General features: G+C 44.2%; 1 protein-coding gene across 4 annotated transcripts in view; it reads right to left on the bottom strand.

Annotated features, from left to right (window-relative positions):
* The window catches only part of EML4 (EMAP like 4), a 259,496-nt gene that overhangs the window by 18,387 nt on the left and 227,748 nt on the right, over positions 1-13,361 (bottom strand). For all 4 annotated transcript variants that reach the window (XM_045009994.1, XM_045009992.1, XM_045009993.1 and 1 more), the window contains 2 exons: positions 6,672-6,760; positions 4,924-5,021 (listed from right to left, as the gene is read on the bottom strand). In XM_045009994.1, the coding sequence (XP_044865929.1) occupies positions 4,924-5,021; positions 6,672-6,760 (187 nt within the window). The remainder of the gene's footprint in view (positions 1-4,923; positions 5,022-6,671; positions 6,761-13,361) is intronic.

Raw genomic sequence — 13,361 nt, 5'->3', positions numbered from 1 at the left:
TGGATTTAAACAATGCTTACCAGCTGGAAGAAATGAATGCTGGTTGATTGCCAGAAGGAATTACTTATATAACCTGGGGATCACCTGCCAGGCTATGGTATAACAGTAGAACTCTCCCCCCCCCCAACCCCCCCAAAAAGAGTTGGTGCCAGAGGACATATACTAGCCAGGAAGGGGCTCAAAGTCTTGAACATAACCAGATACCTCCCTGTTAAATACCAGCTTAATATCAATGCACCACTTTGCAGGCAGCCAGCATAGAGGAATACAGGATGCATGTAATATGATCATAGGCTGGTTGCTCAGTCCACTGAGCCAATGTGCTGCTGCATTCTGCACAAGCCGAAAGAGGCATAGAAGCCCTGCTAAGAGGGAACTGAGCTTTTGTAATTACAAGATCATGTGCTGCTGTTGCAAAATGACTGTGGAATAAATAAGGGCGCAGGCTGCAGAAGTTATGCAGCTGAAACAGTCCAATAACATGCAAAATATGACTTTCCATGGAAATAGCATAGCTGAAAGAAATCCGAGGTTCTTAACGTGGAAAACTACAAATGGCTGCCCTTAGACAGTGGTGACATGAAGAGGGAGAAAGCAGCAACTATCTAGAAGCAAGACTTCTCTCTTTCCCAGGCAGACCTGAATATCTAGTGGATAAATGACTGGATAATATTGCCTCAGTCAAAAGGTGAACTAGAAAAGATTTTGTTAAGAGATCTTCTCTCTCTGTACATGTATGTGTACATACACACACCCATGCCCTTGGGCAATTTGGAAGATAACACAGAGTCATAATGGATGCTGAATTGTATACAACAGTGACCATACATCAACATCATTGACTGACTTCTGTCTTTCGTAACAAAGCATTAAACTTTGTGTGTTAGGATCTTGTACTTATTCAAAAGAAAGTGAAATTGAATGATATTATAACATTAAAGAGTCTCAGTTTTTTTTCCCAAAGAAAAATACATTAATAGCAGACAGACAATCTCTCTCTCCTCCCCCCAGTTTAAATTTTCTTCACAAGGGGCCAACAGATACTGTATATACATTTTCTTCAACAGCTGAAACTTGTGGCTAATACAGTGCTGTCTGCTGATTAGAGCAGAGAACTGGGAGGACATTATTTTATAGTCTGGGATATACCACTCACTGACTATGTAACAAGTCCCTAGGCTTCTTGTGCTTCCTATAGTCCAGATGATTAGAAATACACATACTATCTCAGCTGAACATCCCTAGTTAATAACACATCTTTAGGAAAGATGCAGTGTATATTACTGAAGGGCATGCATAATACCCATTAAGATTTGCTCAGTTTTTCTACTACAAATATTATATTTCAATAACAAACCCTACCTGGCACATTTTGGGCATGAGTTAGGCATATAGTCTTATCCCAGGGATAATTTTTTCCCATCCCCCAAATCTGAAACAAATATTTCAAATTGATGTCGCAGTTTGAGAAGCTCTCTTATACTTGTAAAACAAATGATACAACTTATTAAAATACATAAAATATTGCAAATATGTATAAATTACAGACTGTATCCTTGTTATTTTAACTTTAAACATTTAAAAAGGTTTTATTTATCATTTTTGTTGTGGTATCACCTAAAAGCCCAAATCAGGGATCAAGCCCCTATTACTGTACGTACATGTACACACTCACACAGAAAAGACAGCATTCTATTACCATAGACTTAAATTCAGACTTGAGTAAAATAAACCTATGCTGTTTTGAAATTGCTGCTTCTCATCATGGGCAGTTTCAGTCCCAGCCATGTTAAAAGGTCCAAGAAACTTAGAGAAAAACCTGTGACCTATTTGTAACTGTTCTTTTGATGTGATGCAGATGTGTATTATACTTATAGTTACTACTAAGGTGTGTGCACCCACAGTGCAACGGAGCTGGAACTTTGCCTAGCAGTACCTGTAGTGGTGATGCTCACACCTTGCCACCTTAGCTCCTCCCCTGGCCATATAAGGACAGCATCACCCTGACCCTCTCCTTTCCTTTGCATCAAATGTCAGACGGCGGGTGAGTCATGGAATACACATCTGCATCACATCTCAAAGGACAACAGTTACAGGCAGGTTGTGTGTTCTACTTAGATGACTCATGAGCAGTATTCGTAGGAGGTGGGGCTTGGAATTTATTTAAACAAGGACTTCAGGATTGCCTTCCCAAAGTTTGCTGCTTCTACAGAACCAGACTAACACGGCTACCCCTCTGATACTTGTTCCCAAAGTTTGCGTCTGATCTGGATACAGCAGGAGTGGCATGTAAAAGTATGCACAAAGGACCATGTGGCAGCCTGCAAATGTCTAATATAGAAATGCCACCTAGGAATGCCATCAGCATTGCCTGGGCTCTTTTGGGATGAGCTCACACCCTTTGAGGGAGGTGTAACCTGGGCTAATTCATATGCTGCCATTATACAGGAAGTTATCCACCTGGACATAGACTCAGAAGAGAGTGCATGATCCTTCATTCAGTCTGCATAGGAGACAAACAAACGAGATGAGTAATGGAATGATTTGGTCCTAGCTAGATAGAAAGCTAAACATCGCCTGACATCCAGTGTGTGAAGATGTTGATCTCTAGTGTTGAATGCTGCTTAGGGAAGAACATTGGTAAATACACAGCTTGGTTCAGGTGTTACTAGGAAACCACTTAAGATAAAAACTTGGGGTGCGGCCACAGGGGTACTTTGTCTTTAGCAAAGTGTGTGTAATGGGGCTCCACCATAAAAGCTGCAACTCCCTCACTCTCCTTGCAGATGTTATAGCAACACCTTTCTGTCTTGTGACAAAGACAGTGTTATGATCCCACAAAGGCTCTTTTACCAGCTAGTGGAGACAAGTGACTCCTTTCAAGAACCTTACTGACACCAACTTCCCATAGATGAGCAGATAAAATGCCAAAATCGTCATCAGGTGGACTCTCAGTGAACTAAGAATAAGACCAGGAGACTGAAGGTGTAACAAATTCTCCAGGATGTCCTGGAAACAAGCCAGCTTGGGATTAAGTCCCCAGGCTAACGTCCATATCAAGAAGCCGAGTAGCTCTGTCACATGGCCAGAAGGTACCAAAGGTACAATGGAGGATGAAGTGGTAGAAGCCATGGCAACAGCAAACACTTGAACCAGTGAAGAGTCTGGGGCTAAGAGGCAAAATAGGTCTGATGCCGCCTGGTATGCCACTGGTGCAAAGACAATTGGCACTAGTGGTGATTTCATCAGTCCTGGACTCAGTGGACACCCCATGGATGGAACTGGAGCCGACCGTATGGACTCTGGCTGATCTCAGAGTGGTATCGGGGAGCAGTAGGAAGGACCTGCTCCATCCTGCATGCCAGAGGGAGCACGGTGCCAGGCAGCACTCCTCTTAGAAGATGAGGATAAGTCTCCCCAAGTCCTGGAATGGTCCTGATTCATTGTGTGGGACCTCTTCCCAGGGAAGGGGGAATGACCCTTCTTCTTCTTGAGGGAAATGGCAGCGCCCGAGCATGGAGTGGCATCATTTGCCAGAGCTGAAGGCAACCACTAATCAGACAAGGGCCTTGGGGCTGAAGTGGGCCTCATGGCCTGCTCCACTAGGTGCTGCTTCAGCCGCCAGTCTCTTGCCACCTGACTCCTCTGAGCAAATCATCTGCAGATGGAACACTGCTCTTTAGTATGTCCCTCACCAAGACAAAACATGCACCTCATGTGGGGATCACTGTTGGGATGGCCCCTCCACACGTGACAGATAATGCTTGAACCCTGGTGAGGGCACCACACAGGGCAGCCAACTGCTCTAATTAATACTAAACTAACTCTAAACTTAACCTAAGGTATTACTAACTACTAGATACAAGACAATTCTCTCAGGAACTGAGGCTCAAAGCATAAGGTGAAAAACACCACACAGATCATCTATTTTAGCCATGGGAGGTGAAAAGGAACTGAGGGAATTGGGGTGGCACCACCCTTATATGGCCAGGGGAGGGTCTAGGGCCACAGGGCACGAGCGCTGCCTTTATGGGTACTGTTAGGCAAGTACTCTGGTTCCGGTGCAGTAGATGTGCACACGCCTAAGCAGGAAGGAAGCAGAATACCCGGTTGTATCTACTCGAAGAAGAACTAGGATATACCAAATTTAAGGATCAGTGTTTTACTCATAATATTTTCTTTTGTACTCTGTGGGTCTGTAAATGGTGGATGACTATTCAGCACTGAGGGACAAATTCAGACTAGGTTTAGGGAGATACAATGCCATGAAGTTCACTGGAATTACACTTGTTTACACTAGGTTAGAATTTCATCCCTAGATAGTAACAGTTCCCTATTTTAAAATGTTAAATAGATATAGATCTCCAAATTGATTCTCCTGATCCTAGACAGATACTGTTTTATGTACAGTTATCTATTATCAGTGCACTGTTATTGTATGAATGAAAGCTGGTCTTTATCATCAGACTGATAGCATTTTTATGAAATAATGCAACTCATTAACTACATTATCTAATAATATTGCTCAAAGACATGCCAAGGAGATTTATAAAAGGCAGGGAAACTATATCAGTAGAAAAGAAACAAATGCTGAACTTCCAGCACTCCAAGAAGGACATTCTTTGTATAAACACAAGATAGCTTTTGCATCAGATGGGTAGCTTCTGAGCTGAAAGAAAAAATAATGAGGCATGTCTAAAAAGCAACTGACACTATAGGCAATGGGCTTCACCTCGTTCTGTTAATAATTTCTTGCTACAAATCATATTTACATTTAAAACCAGTGAAAGATACTGACTGCCAAAAATAAAAAGGATATTGTCACTATTGTTCATCTATAGAGATGGATCCAACACTAAAAAAGTTAAACATTGCTACCAAAAGGTATAGTCTATCATTAAACACAGCTGTATAAGAACTTACAGTGCACTTTCCATATCTGCTATACTTCCTTCCATTTTCTGTCACTATGTAGAGGTAAATAAAGTTGTCATGGGATCCTACTGCAAGTAACGTGCCATCTACAATTGAAGTTTAAAAGATAATGTTAACGTACTGTTTTCTGAACTGGAATGATTTAATATTTAATACCAATGCATTATTATCAATCAGACAATTGTGAATGAGCTAGTACCCAAGGGCATGTAACTAACTATACTGCTTTCCAATTGGTCTCCTATTTTTTCCCTATTTTCATGGTGGTTGTGATTATGGGGTAAGGGAGTTATGTCTTGGATAAACAGGGCTACCACTGGACAGGGAACTAGGTTAGCTAATGAATCCTCAAGTTTGCACTGGATTTCTGATAACAGCTGACCCGGGGTGGCTCCACGCCCCAGCACGCCAAGCGCGTGCTTGGGGCGGCAAGCCGCAGGGGGCGATCTGCCAGCACTGCGAGGGCGGCAGGCAGGCTGCCTCCGGCAGTTTGCCTGCGGAGGGTCCGCTGGTCCCACAGCTTCGGAGGACCTCCCGCAGGCACTCCTGCGGCAGGTCCGCCGAAGCCACGGGACCAGCGGACCCTCCGCAGGCAAACCGCCGGAGGCAGCCTGCCTGCCGTGCTTGGGGCGGCAAAATCCCTAGAGCCGCCCCTGCAGCTGACAACGTGCAGCCCCTAAAGTTCTGAGTTTTGTGAGTCACTGGAGATTACTCCAAAGAACAGTTTATTTTTTTTAAAATGCAAAGTTATTACACATGAATCAATGCTAATCAGAAGGTAACTTCACAACATCTTCAACAAAGTCACCTTAGCACAGTATTTAAACATTAGAAGCTGTTTTCTAACAACAATAAAGGTCGATGGTACTATTAACCATTTCACTGCCTGGGAACATGATCGAAGTCCTCTGTAGCACCAATGAATGTGAATGCTCTGAAATGAAATGCTGTTGGTAAATAGGGCAGCAGTAGAGGTAAGTTTTGCCCAATTTACCTGGCATGTTATGCAACAGCAAATATGAAACAGGCTTGACAGACTTCTCTTCCATCCATTCAGAAGAGAGGATTCAACTACTGCCCGTTTGTCCGACTCTAAGATGACCTTGGGTTTTGTTCAGTAAGAGGATACCTTTCCAAATTATCTCTACACAAATAATTAATATCAAATGGCCTTTAGTTTGAGAGAGACACCTGAATTTAACTTTATTGTTTTTGTACCAATACATTTTATAACTTAAGTGAATAATAAGTACAATAAAAACTGTTTAAGATCTTAAAACATTCAAAGAATATTCGGGCACACTTAAAAAGTTACAAATACATCTTAAAATAAGCTTTCCTTGCTTCATTTACCTTACCTTTACATTCAGTTTAGAGTTACTGAATTCCCCTGGAAGAAATGATGACATCACATCACAACCACCTATACAATGGGGTGCTGTGTTAGGCAACAGTGATGTTTGCAGAGATAGAACAGCAAATATAAAACTGTGAATTCCAGTGGAGGCAAAGTGCAAATGAAGCTGTAATTGTTAATTTACACATATATTTTGTTAATGATCTTAAGCAATTTTTTTAAAAGCTCTGCTGTTCCTTATTATTGGAGGGTAACTGGATGAGTGTAACACGTTAATAGCTTAACAGCTCCAGAGAAGTGCAGGAAAAACACCTATTTTATTGGAATTAAAACATGCAATTACAATGAAGTGCCCAGAATACACAGGAAGTTTGCCTACCTACTGAGTAGCGCATCACTGAAAGCTGTTCATTACCATCAGTGTGTATTGAAACCAGGTCTCTTGTTTCTGCATCCAAAACAAACCACCTGTTAAGAAGAGAGTTCTAGTGAGTGTTACTTCTACTTAAACAAAACCAAAAAAATGTAAACACGAATGATCACTGCATTCTATCTCACTGCTTATTAGCATGCTATCCTTTCAATGTATCATATTAACTTGTTTTAATTAAACATGTTCTCTTCGGTTTCTGGGTTTACAAAGTGATGTATATTCCAGTGACAGATATACAAGCCTGCCAAAATACCCCTCCCCATATATATATATATTCTTGAATATAGAGTAGTTATTAGCATATCATATAATGTAGATGGTACACATGCTGGTGGACATACGATGTGACTGAACCAGGTCCCTGCTAGAGCCCACTATATTTTAGGTTGCAAACAGCTTCAACTATAATCTCACATTTTCACATACTTTCTGAACATTCACATTTGGGCCTGAAATTTTCCACCTTTGGTCTCTACTTGCAGATGAATTCTTCTGGAACATTTGAACAAAATCTCTGCAGTCATTTTTGAGTCCATATTTTTCTCTGTTCAGCTGAAGTTTGAAACTAGTGCTTTTTGCTTATTTAGAAAAAGTGGCTTTGATTTAAAAACTTGAATTGAAACTTGCACACAGAGTGGAGATCAGTAAGTAGTGGGGGGAAAAGCATCTGCAAATACCCATTTGAGGTAGAAAGTGAATTCTGATTTGATATTTTCTGCAATCCTTCATCTTTACTTTCTGTGAATATTTAAATTATAGATTCACACAGAAAAATTCACAATTTACCCCAGGTAATTTAACTATATAACCTGTTATTCCTTCTGTTCTCAGAATAGGTGACCTATGTAACTAATTAAATACAGCACAAATTGAATTTTACTAATATGGTTGAATATACACGTCAAAATCCATGACATGTTTGTTAGTTCTGTAAACAGTATAAGTTACAGTGTGATGTGCAAATTATATCTTCTATTATGATATTGTATGTTAAATATTTGAATAATCTGTAGACCAAGATTATTCAGCGGGGCAGTTCAGAAAGAATTAGGAGTAATGAATAAATTTGAGAATTTTCATTGCAAACCCATACTGAATTCAATTAAAAGAATTTCAAAAGAGAAAAAGGCAAAATATCACCACATACATTATTTACTGTAAATAATCTGGTCAGCTCCAGTACTGAGCATGCACAGTAGAGAAATGTCACTAAATCTACAGCTCCACACTTAAATACGTATACACTGTATGCCAGTGTGAAGCTAGGTAGTTGGTTCAAGGAACTTAGAAGTTTTACTTCAAGATGAATAGGTCTACAGCCAGGAAAGTAAATGGCCTGTTAACCAAGGGCTGGACTGTGACTGTAGGCAAGCCCTGAGCAAGGGCTAAAATGTACTACTCTAGTAGTCTCAAGAGGCATTGTGACTGAGAGAGGTACCTCTGAATCACAATTCCTCCCTTACTATCTCCTTGTTCGGCAAGCGTGGTCATTGCCTAATGGTCTAAACCAGGTATAGGCCCTGCCCCTTCCTATACCATCCAAGTTCCTGATAATATAATTAGAATTAGGAAAACTGTATCCTTTGTTATTAATGTATAGCATAAAACTTCTCCTTGGGCTTCCACTTTGACATGGTGGAGAAGCTTGTGTATACTTAAGACCCTAAGAGCGATGCCGTCTGGAGTCCTGTACTCCTGGTAGGGTCACCCATGGCGGTAAGGTCGAAGGCGATGTACCAAAGTGCAGCCCAGCACAACACAACCCAGCATAAGACCTCAATGGCAGAATAGGCTGATGAAGCAGGATCACCTCTCAACAGCTGCAAAGGTGGATGAAGGCTGCAATGGAGGAGAACCCCCCGGGTGTCTTGGACTTCCTTGCCACTGGACACAGATGCCTCTTCCACCAAGATTTGTGTGGTTGCTGGCGCGCATCAGCTCTCCCACATTAAACTATTCACATGCAGGCTTCTTTCACAGGAAGAACTTTTTCCCTACCCTTCCCCATAAAAATCCTGAGGCAATGGGTGAGTGGCGACGGGAATAGGTGAAGTGATCACCAGGAGTCCCTAGTCACAGACCCACATGCAAGCGGTGATCTCGAGATGTTTGTCATGTGCCCCTGGACTGGGATAGGAGAGCATTACAAGCAGCAGCAGCGGTCATGACTGAGCAGGCCTTTTTAGGAACCCCTTAGGAAAGACTCAAATGCAGAACAAGCAATTGCTGCCCAAGAACTCTCGAGGTACAACATTGACATCGCTGCTCTCAGTGAAACAAGACGTGCAGATGAAAGCCACTTGAGGGAAGAGGAAGATGGTTACACTTTCTTCTGGAAAAGAAAACCAGTAAGCGACAGGCGAATACACGGTGTTGGGTTTGCAATAAAAAAAATCTTCTAGTCAACCACCTGACTGAGCTCCCCGTTGACATCAATGAGCACCTTATGACCCTCTGCATCCATTTGGTCAATAAGTCATTTGCCACAATCATCAGTGCATATGCACCAACTCTTGATGCTGAAGAACAGAAAGAATCCTTCTACACTGACCTTGATAAAATTTTGTCATTCATTCCAAAACAGATAAGATAATCTTTTTAGGGGACTTTAAGGCAAGAGTTGGCCATGATTCTGATGTATGGAACAGCACCACTGGGAAGGAAGGAGTGGGCAAGACCAATTCCAATGGCATCCTTCTACTCAGCAAATGTGCAGTGCACGACCTTGTGATCACAAATACAATCTTCAGACAAAGCAACAAGTGCACTAGCATGTGAGCTGCAATGAGAAACCTAATCTAATTGTCTGACATGGAAAGAGAAGGTGAGTTCATTTCCTTTTTTAATAAAAAGAGGCAGGATGCTGGATCACAGGGCAAGAACTGAGTTACAAGAATGAGCTAGAGCAAACCTACTTCTTTACTAAGGCAGGCAGGCAGGCACCCTCCTTACTAAACTCTCCCAAGTGCGAGGGACATGCACCAGATTGCTGGCTCTGAATGCTGGTGAATGGTCTTACTGGGTAATATTAGGGGACAGGTGGGTGGTAGTGCTTAGGGAGGTGGCTGCTAGATTCAGGTGGGCAGTGGTGCTGGGATTTGGGAATTAAAATATCTTTCTAAACAATGGCCCAGGACCAGTTCTTAGTAAAGTTGATTGATCCTGAAAGCATCTGTATTAGTCCCATCAAAATGTTTTACTACCCTGCCATATCCCAAAACATCAAACCTTGAGGCCTGAGTGCCACCTAGTTAATGTCAATTACCTAAAACTTCAAATACCGCAAAAGCCTCATGGCTTTTCTAGACGAACAGCTAGTGTGCACTGGAAGCTGGGGTATAAATTTACTTTGTACTAGACTGCAATGCACTCTAGCTCCAAGCCCCAGCACGCCAAGCGTGTGCTTGGGGCGGCAAGCCACGGGGGGCACTCTGCCGGTCGCCGCGAGGGCGGCAGGCAGGCTGCCTTCGGCGGTTTGCCTGCGGAGGGTCCGCTGGTCCTGCGACTTTGGTGGACCTCCCACAGGCATGCCTGCAGAGGGTCCGCTGGTCCTGCGGCTTCGGAGGACCTCCCGCAGGCATGCCTGCGGCAGGTCTGCCGAAGCCACGGGACCAGAGGACACTCTGCAGGCAAACCGGCGGAGGCAGTCTGCCTGCTGTGCTTGGGGCGGCAAAATCCCTAGAGCTGCCCCTGTGTCCATGTGGCCCTGCTGCCACATACCATAAGTTCTCTAGTGCGCTTTGATTTACTCCTATTTCAAAGCGGGTTACATCAAATTGCACCACTAGAAACACACATCTACAAAAGCAGTGCACAAAATCTAATTTACTGAACGTGTAGAGAAAGGAGGCTACAATGCACATCTTGTGTACTTTTAATACATTCAACTTTATCTGGCACCAGAGATACTGTTATGTAATATGCTGCCTATTTCTCTGGAATCTTTTTCTTCTTCAGAGTGAGGTGCAATCATAATGCAAACAGCAGACTAGATTATTAGCACCAAACTGTAATACTAGTCAGTGCAGTATGACAAACTATGAATTTAGGAGGAAAGTGCTGGTCAGACCTAATTTAGTTAGTTCATTGTACTTCCACAAGCTTTAGTCATAGACACACTATCATAGCTCTCCCAGTCTAGCAGTGAATGTTTAGTAATTGCCAGTGCGAGAGTCAGTCTCCATGAAATCTGTTTCCAGTCTACCAAATACAGCTGGGTTCTACTTTAGGACTACAAGTTCTCGGAGGGGGTTTCACTTCCAAATGAATGTATGCAGCAAGCAGATGGTAACCAGCCCTGTAAAGTTCTACTGGGCTGTGAAATGCAAGGACTGTCTGCCAAGTGAACTCTTAGGCCTGGTCTACACTAGGACTTTAAATCGAATTTAGCAGCGTTAATTCGAATTAACCGCTCAACCGTCCACACTAGGAAGCCGTTTAATTCAACCTAGAGGGCTCTTTAGTTCGAATTCGGTACTCCACCCCGACGAGGGGAGTAGCGCTAAATTCGACATGGCTATCTCGAATTAGGCTAGGTGTGGATGCAAATCGAACTTACTAGCTCCGGGAGCTATCCCACACTGCACCACTCTGTTGACGCTCTGGACAGCAGTCCGAGCTTGGATGCTCTGACCAGCCACACAGGAAAAGTCCCGGGAAAATTTGAATTCCTTTTCCTGTCTGGACAGTTAGAATCTCATTTCGTGGTTGGACATCGGGGCGAGCTCAGCAGCACTGGCAGCGATGCAGTGATCTGATCGGTGTGTGGGGCGAGGAGTCTGTGCTTTCGGAGCTGCGCTCCAAAAAACGGAATGCAAAGACCTACGAGAAGGTCTCCAAAGCCATGAGAGACAGAGGATACAGCCGGGATGCCACGCAGCGCCGCGTGAAAATCAAGGACCCCAGACAAGGCTACCAAAAAATCAAAGCGGCAAACGGACGCTACGGAGCCTGCCACCACTGCCCCACCAGCGACCATGGACTCTGACGATGGGACAGTGTCAACGGCCAGTTCCTCGGCGATGTTCGCGGACGGGGAAGATGAGGAAGGGTTTGTGGAGGACGAGGCAGGCGACAGCGCTTACAACGCTGGTTTCCCCGACAGCCAGGATCTCTTCATCACCGTCACGGAGATCCCCTACCAACCCTCCCCGGCCATTAACCCGGACCCTGAATCAGGGGAAGGATCACTCGGTAAGTGCTTTAACCATGTAAACTTTTATTCTTAATATAACAGGAATCTGAAGTATGTGAAAAGGAGGTCTCTCTATATATGGGGATAGAACAGAAATCCTAATGGGAGATCTCCACGAAGCTCTCCTGGAGGTAATCGAAAAGCCTCCGCAGGAGGTTCCTGGGGAGAGCTGCCTTATTGGGTGCTCCGTGGTAGCACACTTTTCCGCGCCAGGCTTTCATGAGGTACTCAGGGAGCATTGCCTCCCCGAGCACGGCTGCATAGGGCCCTGGTTTGTGCTGGCTTTCACGCAGCATGCGCTCTCTATCTCCTTCAGTGACCGTCCTCAGGGTGATCTCGCTCGGAGACTCCTGCATCTAATTAGGGGATAGCAGAGACTCAGCACGCTGCTGCGTGACGAGCGTAACGGAAAGCCAAAGAATCAAATGGACGCTCATGGAGGGAGGGGGGGACTGAGGACGCAAGGTATCCCACAGTTACTGCTGTCTCTGAAAAGCATTTGCATTCTTGGCTGAGCTCCAAATGCTTCTAGGGTCAAAAACAGTGTCCGCGGTGGGTCAGGGCATAGCTAGGCAATTTACGCAGCGCCCCACCCACCCCCAGAAGTGAAAGGGAAAACAATCCTCTCTTGACTCTTTTACATGTCACCCTATCTTTACTGAATGCTGCAGATAGACGCGATGGTGCAGCACTCAACACCAACATCCTTGCTCCCCCCACGCTATGGATGGCTGATGGTACAATACGACTGGTACCCGTCCTCATCATCAGCCTATTGGCACATGGGGCAGTGCAAAAGGGCTGGTAACCATGCTGACTAGCATCGGTAAGGTCAATCAAGGGCGCCTGGCCCTAATTTTTCCTGGTAGATTGTACAGTATGGCTGATAACCATCGTCATCATAGCAACAGGGGGCTGAGCTCCATCAGCCCCCACCCTTCATGTGTAAAGAAAAGATTCAATTGCCCCTGGACTAGCAGCAGGATGATGGGCTCCTCTCCTCCACACTCCTTAATGTCCTATCTGGACTATCATAGCAACTGGAGGCTGCCTTCCACTCATTTCTCACTAACAAGTCACTGTGTCTTATTCTTGCATTCTTTATTACTTCATCACACAAGTGGGGGGACAATGCTATGGTAGCCCAGGAAGGCTGGGGAAGAATGGAATGAACAGGTGGGGTTGTTGCAGGAGCACCCCCTGTGAATAGCATACAGCTCATAATCTATGCAGGATCTGACACAGAGCAGCTGTGCTCTCTGGTTCTCTGATACAGTGGTTCTGTAGTACACTTGCCCATATTCTAGGCAGGACTGGTTCTATTTTTAGATACCAAAAAGGAGGGATTGACTCAGGGAGTCATTCCCAATTTTGGCTTTTGCGCCCCTGGCTAAGAGCAGCCAGGGGCACTTATGACAGCAGCAAATGGTGCAGTGCAAAAG

Source organism: Mauremys mutica, chromosome 3 (assembly GCF_020497125.1).
Source record: "Mauremys mutica isolate MM-2020 ecotype Southern chromosome 3, ASM2049712v1, whole genome shotgun sequence".
NCBI lineage: Eukaryota > Metazoa > Chordata > Testudines > Geoemydidae > Mauremys > Mauremys mutica.
This window is presented reverse-complemented; position numbering and strand designations above follow the sequence as displayed.